The sequence below is a fragment of the Synchiropus splendidus genome, chromosome 12 (assembly GCF_027744825.2).
Source record: "Synchiropus splendidus isolate RoL2022-P1 chromosome 12, RoL_Sspl_1.0, whole genome shotgun sequence".
Classification (NCBI taxonomy): domain Eukaryota; kingdom Metazoa; phylum Chordata; class Actinopteri; order Syngnathiformes; family Callionymidae; genus Synchiropus; species Synchiropus splendidus.
The window spans coordinates 8189506-8202013 of NC_071345.1; the positions used below are offsets into that span (position 1 = coordinate 8189506).

Consider the following 12508-nt stretch of genomic DNA (forward strand, 5'->3'; position numbering starts at 1 on the left):
TCACTGTATTGCAGTAAATTGCATTCATTTACGATGACAAACAACACATGATGATGTTCAGTTATTTGTTGCTTTCAGACAAGTTTAATTCCCACAGGAATTGTGCCAGAGGTGCATGCATCACAAGTTTGACCTTTAAATGGAATCATATATTGAAGTAAATTTCCCAATTTACTACAAGTCCAAGGAAACACTGGTGATAAATGTGTAAAGATCTAGCACTTAAAGAAAACAATCAATATATATTATACATTAACCATCTCAATCCATCCACCTGGAAACAGAATTTTTTTCTTCAAGGCCCGGGGACCAGATCCAGCCCACCTCATCTTTCCATGTGGCCTACAAGAGTTTCACAAGCCAATCATTGGTTCAAATTCAAATGGAATTTATGCGCAGGGTTGCAGGAAATAATTTGCCAACTCACTTCCTGCCGGCTTGAAGTATCAATTAGCAACAGGTGCCTAAAGGTGACTCCCAGCTAAAACGTCAACGCCAGTACAAGTGAGTGGTTAAATAATTTCCTCCCAACCCATTCAATACCACAGTTTAACAAACACCTCGGGTGCATGTCAAAATCGGGAACCACATGGTTTGTCATTCAACAGGCGGTTTTGGGAGAGATCGAACAATGAATCCAGAAACCCATATCAGAGAAGAAAGAGAGAGAGAGAAAAGGTATTTACAAGCAAAAACATTAAATGTAGCCAGACTGTAATTTCACAATTTAGAATGTGTTTAATCCAATATACTATTCTATTTTATGCATTTGCATGTTATTTTGTCAGAAGAAGGGCAACTTTCAACTTTAAATATCTATGAAAATGTAAACAAAATAGACATCTGTTGTCTTTATAACTTCTATAAAACTTCAGGATAGCTTGTAAAATAATTGACAGTATCAAAGCCAACAAAGCGAGAACGGAGGACACACGTGTAACAAATACGCAGTAGTGGACCTCAAGAGTGAAAATATGGGTCAGGAAACCAGAGCTCTGAAGTATGTTTTTTTGAGAGGTCTCTTGTTCAGCGGAGTTCTCAGGTAACAGGGTTTAACAGTTAAACAACAGCTCCAAAACCCCTTGGATGATATTTGACCTTTCACATGAAGTCCTCATCCCAGACTCTCCGTGTGGGGGGTAGGAGGGGCCATACTAACAGAGAGGGGGGTAAACCAGGCGTGAAATGGGGGAGGAAGGTGGCGAAATCTCAATGTGTGTGTGTGAGCACTTGAAATTGTGTTCTTCGAGGTTTGCAATGAGGAGAGAGGGAAAAACACGGACGCAGAATTAGCACAGGAATTAAAAGATAACGTCAACACACATCACATCTGCTAGGTCAAGAGCCAGGTGTTAAAGCCCATCGACCACAATTATTTCATAAAATATGCAAGAGTCATGGTGACACCCTTGTTGACTGAAGCATTTTAGCATTGTTTACAAACAAAACAAAAATCGATTTGCCCCAAATGCACTAGTTTCCCACCGTCTTCTGTCCTTAACTCGACATTTTCTCTTGATCCACAATCCGTTGTGAACTTGCATAACAACATGACACGTCACCTCTCAGGAGACATGGGACAGACCAACGAACTTGCTGCCTCCCCATTATATATCATAAGCAATTGCAAGAAAATGGTAGTCTTTAATGCAACATAAAACAGGAGCCGCTCCCTCACGGGATTAGCGTGGCCAATAAAAAGTATCTGTCAATCAGTAACACTGACCTCACATGACTGCCATGCACTACAGACTGTCTTCCTAGAGCGCACAAATTGAGCATCACATCTCCACAACACATTATGATAAAAAAAAAAAAAATCAAATCAAAATGCAGAAAACATTTCAGACACAAAAAGCAAAAACAGATATTTAGAGGAATTAGAAGAGTATTAGAACAAACTTTTTCATAATAAATTCACATTTCTCCACCACGTGAGTAGGGATAGGCGCACACAGTTTAGTTGGTGTGACAGCTGATTGTGACCGGAGAACACAACGTGTACATTGCTGATCTTTTTGAAGACATTTCATAAACTATGTATGTATGTATGCAAGTATGAGCGAGAAGTATTACTTCTGAAAACTTTGCAGAGCGATCGGACAACATGCAACTCTTCGAGAACTTTCAAAAGCAGGTCCAGAAACGGGCAGATATAGGTCGAGTCTGTACAGCTAGGAGGTCTCTCAGACACGCCCACATGGACAGCACGTTAACTAGCTTGTTAATGTTTTCCAACGCCGGCTCTCAGCTGTGAAAAAATACCCGTCCATCTGTCTCACTCACGGATTCACCTGCTAGTCCAGCAGTTTAGAAAACACTTCCAGAGGTTCCACAATCTCTCCTGAATCTTCTGGGCCAGGACATTTCTCTTTGTTGAACTCACTCTCTTGTGAAACAGACCTCCTCCTATCTGCAGTAACCCGGTAGCTATTCACAACAGTCCGACTGCAGAGTTAATGGTTCTCTTCCAGCAGCTAAGCTATGTGCTAAAATTTTCCCTTTTTCACTATAAAAGAAAACATTACTTTTGGGGTTGCTAGGAAACCTGGATCTTTGCAAGGGAAAGCATTGTGGTCTGGGGACAAACCCGCAGTAAATTACAAACTCCAACAGCATGGTGGAATTCCTGGCAGGGAGTCAACCGGTTTGTCGAGGGTGGCACACAGACTGGTGATCCCATTTCGGCTTATTGTGCAAAAACTATTGTCCAATGAAACACTGTGGTCAATTGTTTTACACTATCAACAAAGTGTCAGTTAAATATAGAGGGCAGAGAGCACGATTCCCCACAATTATCTCAGACCTTCTTGGGCTTTTTCCGCACAAAACAACGTGGAAACATGCAGTTTCAGATGGAGCGTTTCAATGACGCGGGCACGCCTTGCTTGCGTCCAACTTTTATGACAGGTTTATTATCATGCATATTTCTGTCCCATTACACACACATGAATGACTAACACGCAATCAAAAGCACATTTCACATGGTTATTATTGGCAACATCAGACCTTTGGCCGGTGTTGAAAGAGCATGTCATTGACTGAAGAACCGATTTCAAGTCAAGTAGTTAAGGAGCCTTTCACACTACGAAATCCATCTTAGGCTGGTGGTGAAGACTACCTACCCAGGCACCGGCCGGGACTTGAGTTGGTCAAGAGAGGAGGAAATAGGGGAGCCCCTCAACCAGGCCCACACCAGGGGAATGAAACACAGGAAGTGACAGGTGAAAACAATCAATAAGTTGCCTCATATTTGACTGAAAACAGTTTTGCTGCATGGACAGCACAACTGTCCTACTGCTTAGACTGCAGAATTTTTAGTCAAAGAAACAGTCACTCAGTTCTGTGCACACTGCCGCCAGCTGGCCAGAGTTAGCACTGAAAACATGGGATGCAACAGCAGGGATATAACTCCAGTTCTATGAGGACATGCAGAGCCCTCTCACTGTTCTCTCAGGTGGGTCTTCTCTCCATTGCTGGGTTTCAAAGGGGGACGGGATGAAAACATTAGCATTACTGAGTGTTTTGTTGAGTCAAACACTTGATCAGTCTCAACTCTTTTAACACGACTGTAACCTCCCTTCACTGATGCCCGTTTTGCAACACATTGTTGACTACGTTATGGTCTGAGTAGCATGCAGAGGTTCTGACACCAACTGCCAGCAGGACAAAGCATAACCCCTAAATATCTTATGACTGCACAAAGGTGGGATGCAGCAGCAAGACGGCTTGGTATCAATGCAGTGGGGCGCACTAAAGAGTCCAATTTACTCGTGTAACAGAGAGCAGGATGCGTAAATTGCGAAAAAAAAACAAAACAACGTAATAATCTTTCACAATGTTGGTACTAATTCCTTAGAATGGCAGCGAGATGTAGGTTTGCGTTTTGAGTTTCAAAAGCAGCTCACAAGCCAGAGTGTCAGTCTGTAACTTAGATTGTGGCTCAGCCAAAAAACTACAGAACAATACCTCTGTTATCTGCGTCAGACTCAGAGCGGGTGGCTCCACCAGAGGATCTCTGGTATGTAATCGGCTCAGAAGGAAAGGGACCCTTCTTGTCACATACTTCACCCAGAAACCTTCGAATCGGCTTTATAAAGGGCACTGTTGAAGGGTTGATAATAAAACATACCGGATCTCCACTTGATGATATCATTGAACTCTTCGTTAGCTCCTCCCTCGGCTGAGTCTCCATGGGACGCCATGGTAGCAAATCAACCGCTCCAATGCTGGAGCGTTGCAAGGTCGAGATAATTAGTAGGTGAAAGTATTTCCACACCTGTGGGCAAGAAAATGCTGTCAAAAACACAAGAAAATAGTGACATCCAGTACTTCATGACCTCAAGAATGACTCAATAAATGTGTAATATGTTCTCAGATGGTGAGACTCATCTTTATTTTAAGCTGTAATACATTTGAAATGCAGCCAGCTGAATTGTCTGCTTGTGAGGCAGAAATGTGGGAAGCGGGAACATATACCAACTACAGCGACTAGCTGAGCGTAATGGATAAAAACTGGGTTTTGTCTTGTGCATATTTGGGCTCTCAAAAACAGAAATGGTCATCCATGAGATGCAGGGAGCCCCACACCTGAGTGCTTGGTGAATCATTCAGGGAACGCCTCAAGAGATCTGGATGACGGTACATTACTTACACTTGCAAGAGGGAACCCACAGGAGGGGATGGGCGGCAAGAATGGATCATTCATAAGAAGAAAAGAAACCTTAATGTGTTGCTTGTGAGGTTCTTGGTGAGAAGCTGCAACAGAGTTGCCTCCAGCAGGTTTCTCTAGAGCACTCTGGTTCCCTTTCACAGTCCAAAAAGTTAAGAGGACTCCATAGCCTGCGGGTGTTGAGTGGTTGTCTGCAATGATCACGTCCAGGCTGTTCCCTGCCTATTGGCCTAGGAAGCTGGGATGGACCCCAGTCCCTTGTGACAGCGTTAGAGTATCAATTGGAAGGAAATGAATGAATGCTATTATCTAAGATCTTTGGGGGGGGAACTAACTCGTAAAGGGTATTATTCTGTCTTCATTTAAAAATAAATATTTTTATCATTAGTATTATTTTATAAGAATTTCAAAAACATGTTTGCAAATCTCAACAACACTGAGCTCCGACACTCACCAACGCTGTCACCGACGAGCCTGGCAGGAAGACGTGCCCCCCCAAAATAAGTCCAAACCCAGTCCAGTCCGTCGGAGTCCCAGGATTACAAAGTATTTCTCCAGTTTAAGTCATCTTCGGTGCAGGAGCGACGCGGACTGAAGCTCACCCAGGGAACACCGAGCACATCCAGACCCCCCCACAACGTGCCCAAACTGGACTTAGTAGAGTCGAAAAACAGTCGTCTTCTGGACAATAGCTATCTCGTTGCGTGCTGATTCGGTTCGAAGTGGAGGTATTTTGCGAGTAAATGTAGCAAACGATGGACACCAGGCAACACAACTTTGTTCCTGTTGCTTACTTCTGCCTCTGACCACATCGATGTTAATGAAGCTGAAACACGGTGGCGTGAAGAGACCGGAAACCATCGCAACAAATAAAACATCTTTTTTTTCGTCATTCTTGTCATTCCCCATTCATCCTTAATCTATTCTTCCCTTGCTGTTTGTGGTAGTTGTCTCATGTTTACTACTGATTTAAATTTCGAACTGAAGAAAAAAAAACGAAATAATTTAGCAGTGAGTAACACCCCTTATTTGACTTTAAAAATAGAAAAAGGTCTACTGCTGTGAAGAAACTTTGTTTTTGATTAATATAACATTACTTTGTCCCTCTAACACAATAAAGCTGTTCATCAGCCAAGTGCATTATTTCAACATATTAAATTACAGATATTACGTTCTTACGTTACAACTATTTCAGATATGTGTTTACTGTATTCAACTTACAATGACAATAAACTTTCGCCAGTGAAAATATGAAGGGCTATTGCTTCCTCGCGTTCGTCGCGAGATAATTTGTTTATTTTGAAGAATCAACCGGAAGCTAGTTGTTCGCAGCGCGCGACTTGATGGCCATCACAAGCTCTTCCCTCTTGGCTGTAAAAGTTTTCCCGACGTGAAGATAGAAACATGGCGCGGCGCACGTCACGTGACGCAGCACCAGACGACCACTGATTCCCACAGGAGAGCTGGGTGTACTGTTACTGGAATTTTGTCTGACAATACAAAAATAACCTGCTGTTGTCATCGTTTCAGCAGTTGACACTCTCCGAGACCGGTTTTTGGAGAAAAACACGACGAACTTGTCTACATAATAATTGTAAAATAATTTTCTCCTTGTCAAAATTACGAGTTTCATTTGCAGTTTACCCACAAATAGAAGCCTAAAGAACTGCCATTGTAAGTGTTGCTGGACTGCAGTGGTCAGTGGCTGTTTTAAAAGAGTGAAGCTGAAGATCGCGGATGCTTACATGTCCACCAATCCCTCGACGTGTCCAGTCATATTAAATAAGGTATTCAATAATAATACTAATCAATAATATTTTATCCTGAAATAATTTCGTTTATTTCACCCGGGCGCCAAATATTTTCTGATTATAAAGTTAGTATTTGTTACTATTGCATCAGAAATAATTAAGAAAATGGAAAATAAAAGCTACTGCGATGTAAATTATTGGAACTAAATTATACACGTTGGGGGGACGAGATGGAACAGCCGAAAAATTGTGATAAAAGGATTGTAACTAGTGAGACGTATGATATGGAATAAAGTGGAACCCCGCCAGCAGTCAGTTTTGGCTCAACACCGCTCTCTAGTGTTTTTATCGTGAACTTTATCTAACGAATACAGGAAAACGTTTAATATGATAAACACTTCTATGAATTAAAATACTATTGTCAGGCAATATTGTTTAACATCTCTTCAAGATTCTCTTAATTCATAGTGTTCATCGCCTTTGTTTTGATGCTGCGTTCAAAGCCTGCGTCATCGCAAAGTAACACCTCCAATATCAAAGTGACCAGTTACCAGGTTTATAAAGCTCGGTTCTACGTCTACGTGGAAGGAATTTTGCAATGGCAATGATAGTTCATCATAGTAAGTGAGTAATCGAAATTACGAGGTCCGTGAATGTACCACTGAGTTCACATACACGTGGTGAGTTGAGAGTATTTATGTAATATTGTTCAATATAATGAGTCATGTATCGCTATTGTTGCTTCCTCCACGCTTGTGACAACGAGTGAGACGGATTTTAGTGGTTCGGTGGCTGCGTTTCATCCGAAGCATGCTTCATAAGTGAAGGGCATATTACTCTCTTATCAGTAAACCGACGGTCTACGACCAGGCGTCTTATCTTCCGGGTGTTAAACGTTCGGTGATGAAAAAGAAGAAAAGCAGTCAAAACAGTTACCAGGAGTGGGGTTCGAACCCACGCGGACATTGTCCATTGGATCTTAAGTCCAACGCCTTAACCACTCGGCCATCCTGGTATGTAGCTAACAACTGCGACAACCATGGCTCATATATGAAACCGACATATTCGTATAGTTTTCTGTGTTATTTTAATAAAATAAAGCATTTTTAGCTCCACAACGAAGGTGCCTGCAACGTTACGACACCCTACATGCAATACCTGGACTTGCTCGTTCGACATGATCACTCCGAAACGCATCTTTTTCCTACATTGTGACGAAAACAACGTCGCTTTATCGGGAGTAAAATTAGCTAGTTGCTACGGAAGATGAAGATAAATACCGTGTGTTTCGATGCGGTGAGCCACTGTGGTTAATCAGCATTGTTGCCAAGTATTTTCGGTATTTTGTCGCACAGTGGCAAACTGCGTTATCTTTTTGCCTCGGGTTGTTTTCCATCGTAAAAGCTGTTAAAATGTTAAAACATGAGTCTTTTAACTAGTTTGAAGGTCACGTTTAAACTCCACAAAGCATCTTTTACTTACCTTCTCATTCTCCCACCATCTAGTCCCTTTCTAAAAACTGTTTAAAATGGCTCACCACTCTCTCCTTGACAAACACATCAAAATCAATTCTCTATATACTGGAGTAATAACATTTGAGAAGGGTTTCTCCAGGCACTCTGGTTTCTGCACACTAGTGACAAAAAAAATAATAATGGAATAAAGACATCATGAATATTTTACACTTTATTTTCAATCCATGAATGGTTGTGTGTTGGGATACAGATTTAAATATTTTAATATAAAATACATGAGATAAGAACATTCAGTTAAAAAGGAAGCTGTAGGAAGTCTTCACGTGTGTCTCCAGCAAGGCAGACACGGACAGAAGTGTTGGAACGGGTTCTTTCTTTTATACTGGACGGCCCTCTTAATGTGAACCGTTGTTTTCTCAACATGTTCCAGAGTTTTACAAACGTTAGCCTCTATGCTGTTAACAACAGACCCTTGCTCTTCCACAAGCAGGGCCATTTGCAGGAACAACTCCTGCATCTCCTTCAGCCTGGCTTCCAAGGCCACCAGCTCCTTGTGCCTGCCCTGGATCTCGTGCAGGGCCCAGCGAGAGGATCGCCCGCCTTGCATCTGCAGGCTCTGGAACAGCTCCCCCCAGCCCTCGCCTCCTTTGTCAACCATCTCATCAATAGTCTCACTGGTGATGTCCGCGCCCATGATGGAGGCCTGCCTCTGGATTCGCTCTCGACACGACTTCCTCTGCGTTTCTTCTGCGAGGTTGTAGTCACTCATGGCAGCGTGGAAAGCCCGTGCAAGCGTATCATATTGAACACCAGCAATACGGCTTACAGCAGAGTTCGGACCTGCACATCCCTCGAGCCTCTCTCTCTCTGCAGCTAGCGCCTGAAGACGGGCATAAACAGCTTTGCCATGCTGCTGGATGCCCCTGGCCATGGAGTCAGAGTCCTTTTTCAGGAGGGAGAAGCGGCGGACAGACGTGCCGAATCGTTCGTTCTGAAGATTCAGCTGCTCAATTTTCAAGTTGAGCTGGCAGATCTCCTTGCGGATTGATTGGGCTTCCTTCAGAATGCCACTCATTTCTGAGGAGTCTTCAAACAAAACGGCTTCATGACACTCAAAATCATCCTCGTATTCACATGAGCTTTCTGGGCCTTCATGAATCGCCTGCAGCTTGTCCAGAACATCCCTCATTTTCCTGAGTGAGATAAACGGTTTCATACTTGATTTACAGGTATATATTACATTGGTCTCGCTGCAGTCCAATTAATGCAATAAAATAATTCTCTACCAAGTGACGACGAACCACATGCAGCAGGTGAGCGTGATTAAAAACAACGAAGCAGCTTTACCGCTCACTGCAGTAAAGTATTTGATGGAACAATAGTGGCTGGTTGGAATGTGCTATGCAGACCAGGAACAAGGAAGACATGTCATTCTTGTCTAAGCATTATGCAACACAAAGCTAAACAAATCAAACATACTATACATACATTCATACATATATATATAGGTTTTGAAAACCGCAATAATTTTGTATGAACATCAAGATCTGTTTTCATCCACTGATTATCAATAACCTTCAAGTTGTTCACATCATGAATCACATTCGAATGAGCCTTCGCTACGCTCCAAAATCTGATCAAACAAACCCAAACTTACCTCTCCAGTTGTCTCTCAATGAAAGAGAAAACAAGCTAGTCGTCGCTCCTCTCTGCAAGAGTTGTGTGCCTTGTCTGCATCTTCTGACCGACACCCCTCCTCACAAAGCCCTTCCCACCAATACTTCACTTCCTTGAAGTAAAATGGCTCATTGAAGTGTAGCATCCCCATACAAGCAATGCTCAGAGTCATGAAGAAGTGGAGCTGTTGAGGGAAGACGCTTCACCTGTGTGCAGGTGATCTGCATCAAGACAATCATGGTGTGTGTGATCATGTGATATCAACCCGCAGGATTTGCATATCACACCTACAGTTTTGGGTACTTAACAACCACTACAGAAACTACATGCCATTTATGTTACTCAGGATCTCAGAAACATTGTAACCTTTATGTTAATTTCCAGAACATAGTTTAAATCTTCAGTCAGTCTCCAGTTAATGTGTTTCAATGCTCTTGAGGTCTATAGACTAAAAACTGTAATGAGCCTGAGAATCCATCCCTCGTGTTGGAATTTGACAAAAAAAATCTCACATTCATCTTTTAATTTGATCATTTTTGGTAAAGAATAAAACAAACGGTACATGAGGTTATTAAATATAATTAACATACATTAATCATTTTAAAATGCAGCCAACAAGAAAACAATTGGATAGATAAAACATGTGAGAAAAAAAGATTCTGTCATCCACCTCAACAGTCCAACAGTACAGCTGTTATTCCATATTTTATGGGGCATCATTTTAATCTGGCCATGGGAACCTTCAGTGGGCTTAAGATGCCTTTCCCAAACCCAGATTGATCACTCTTCTGCTCCATAATGTAAACACACTGGTTTGTGGGCTTTTATTAAACATTTGAAGGAAATCTTTAAGAACAGGGGTTGTTTCTATTTTTCAAGACTAAAGTAGCCCATTTAGTTAAAGCATGGGAAGCAGCTACAAAACATCTTTTTAAATGGGTTGTTCCTGTCGTGGCGTTTGGCCCGGCTCAGTTTGACAAGAGCCTCCTGGATGCCCTCGTCTGTTTTCTGAACGTTGGTCTGGATGGCGTTCAACATGGGCCCCTGCTCTTCAACAAGCAACGCAATGTCCAAGAAGATCTCATGGACCCCCTTGATCCGATTCTCCAGATCCAACAGCTCCTGGTGGCGTTTCTCGATCTGCGTCAGAGCCGACCGAGCCGTTTTGGACTCGGTCACGAAATTGTCACTGAAGACGTTCCACTGGCCGCTCTCGATCATGTCCTCTACTTCTTCTCCGGTCACATCCCGGCCCACTATCTCCATCTGCCTCTGGATCTGAGCCTTGCAGTTTTCCCGGTGGCTCATCTCTACGTCGTTGTAATCAAACATGGCGTCACGGAAGCCGTTACTCAGACACGCGTACTGGGTTCTGGCGATTCTCGTCACTGCCGAATTTGGGCCATGTATTTCTTCTAGCTTATGGGCGGACTCATCCATCTCCCGCAAATGTGCCAACACACCCTCTGCCCGGGATTTAATATCCGCCCCGATTGCGTTGGAGTCTCGTTTGATCACGCTCATAGTGGCGGTACCTTGAAGCATCCGGGAGTTCTGCTCTCTCAAGCCCTTGACATCCAGGCGAATCCGCTGGACGTCTTTGTGGATGTCCTGAGACTGGGTGAAGATCTCAGCCAGCGCTGGACTGTTGTCAAACACCACTGCCTCGTGGGGAAGCTCCTCTTCCAGATCTACGTTGCTGAGTGTGTCCGACATCGTGGACTCTGCGTACTCCATTTGCTCCACATAGCTGCTGGACATCTCCTGCATGTGACTCAGTCTGTCCCTCATGGTTAGGCTGGTCAGAAGAGAGGGACAAACAGTCCTTATTGCCTTGATTCTCCTTTTTTACAGACTTGTTTTAATTCCTTTGACAAGTGCCCAGAAGTTTGCACTGGTCAAACAGGTTTTAACTGAGGTGTTGCTCCTCACCAAACAAGTTTCTTTAACTCGCCATCATAAATGGCGTCTTGTCCGACACATCTTTTAAAACTGTATCACTACAATAAGCCAAACCTTTCACTTAAGTATCAAGGGGTTTTAAACAGGCCTCGAATAAGACTGCCTTCCAAAATCTATCAAAAGTAAAATTATGAGATTTAAAATGGGTGGCTGTCATAATTTAAAGTTGGCGTGCCAAAAGGTCTTAAATAAAGCTTCTCTCTTAAGTTCTTGTCTTATTTTTTACTTTCTGAATTACAACTTTTAATCTGTATCTGTAAAGCTGGCAAAAATATGACACATAAAACATTTTAAATCATTTAGACAAAGGTCCATTAACATGGCTAGTTTTGATTCATTTAAAAACAGGGCATGGTGATAAAATAAAACATAAAATAAAAGTCTGCTGCCCACTAGCAAGGACAAATACGCGTCTCTACGTTTAGAAAAAAAAGTGTCTGATCAAGTGACATGAACTCACCTGTTGTTTTATGACGTCCTCTACAAAGAAAATCTCTATTTCACCTCGAAGTGGTTCTTGTATCACATCCTACTCCTGTGAACTTGGCGAGGAAGAAGGCATTAGGGGCCTGAAAGAACAAGCGGACTATCTTTAGCGCTTACAGTGGTATTCAGCGGCAGATTTGTCGGGATTTTGCCACGCCATGAGCTTGTAATGATGTGAGTCAGGAATGAAGTCCGGTCGGTTTGGGTTCTTCGTGTCACGCTGTAACGTCAAAAGGCAGCAACTTCAGTGAGTTTATTTGAGGGTGAGCTTTATTTTTTTTTTTACCTTGTAAAGTACGCGAACCAGGGAGTGACAAACGGTGTTTGATATTCTAATGATGTGAAGAAGGGAAACTGTTGATGCATCCATTCAACTGAAACGAGCTTGAAAGTTACGTCACAGAGGGGACACGCCCATTTCCCCATGCTCTCATCGAAACGGTGTCTGTCACGTTTGAGTCAAGAAACTAAACCACGTGAAAACC

At 42.7% G+C, this 12508-nt stretch overlaps 3 protein-coding genes and 1 non-coding gene across 5 annotated transcripts in view; all 4 read right to left on the minus strand.

Annotated features, from left to right (window-relative positions):
- utrn (utrophin) overlaps positions 1–5501 on the minus strand; it is a 140055-nt gene extending 134554 nt beyond the window's left edge. The window contains exons 1-2 of the mRNA XM_053881364.1: positions 5127–5501; positions 4133–4279 (exon numbers count right to left, since the gene is read on the minus strand). Coding sequence (XP_053737339.1) covers positions 4133–4205 — 73 coding nt within the window. The 5' untranslated portion in view covers positions 4206–4279; positions 5127–5501. The remainder of the gene's footprint in view (positions 1–4132; positions 4280–5126) is intronic.
- A 1855-nt stretch (positions 5502–7356) lies between these two features.
- trnal-uaa (transfer RNA leucine (anticodon UAA)) lies at positions 7357–7438 on the minus strand. Its single transcript has one exon. It is a non-coding gene; the product is annotated as a tRNA-Leu (tRNA).
- A 690-nt stretch (positions 7439–8128) lies between these two features.
- LOC128768404 (syntaxin-11-like) lies at positions 8129–9009 on the minus strand. The gene has a single exon (XM_053881271.1). It carries the CDS (start codon positions 8971–8973, stop codon positions 8218–8220), a length of 756 nt encoding a protein of 251 aa, XP_053737246.1. The 5' UTR covers positions 8974–9009; the 3' UTR covers positions 8129–8217.
- A 1068-nt stretch (positions 9010–10077) lies between these two features.
- On the minus strand, positions 10078–12415 carry stx11b.1 (syntaxin 11b, tandem duplicate 1). 2 transcript variants are annotated; one of them, XM_053881270.1, is made up of 4 exons: positions 12310–12415; positions 12141–12243; positions 11998–12079; positions 10078–11373 (listed from the first exon to the last, which is right to left on the minus strand). In XM_053881270.1, exon 4 carries the CDS (start codon positions 11364–11366, stop codon positions 10470–10472), a length of 897 nt encoding a protein of 298 aa, XP_053737245.1. In that variant the 5' UTR covers positions 11367–11373; positions 11998–12079; positions 12141–12243; positions 12310–12415; the 3' UTR covers positions 10078–10469. The 2 variants fall into 2 exon arrangements, with proteins under 2 accessions (XP_053737245.1, XP_053737244.1); XM_053881269.1 differs by having other exon boundaries at positions 11998–12243.
- Positions 12416–12508: the final 93 nt, after the last annotated feature.

What these genes read in the sequence shown, in the direction of transcription:
- LOC128768404 (XM_053881271.1), bottom strand. Translation starts at nt 8,973, where the DNA reads ATGAGTGGCATTCTGAAGGAAGCCCAATCAATCCGCAAGGAGATCTGC.
- stx11b.1 (XM_053881270.1), bottom strand. Translation starts at nt 11,366, where the DNA reads ATGAGGGACAGACTGAGTCACATGCAGGAGATGTCCAGCAGCTATGTG.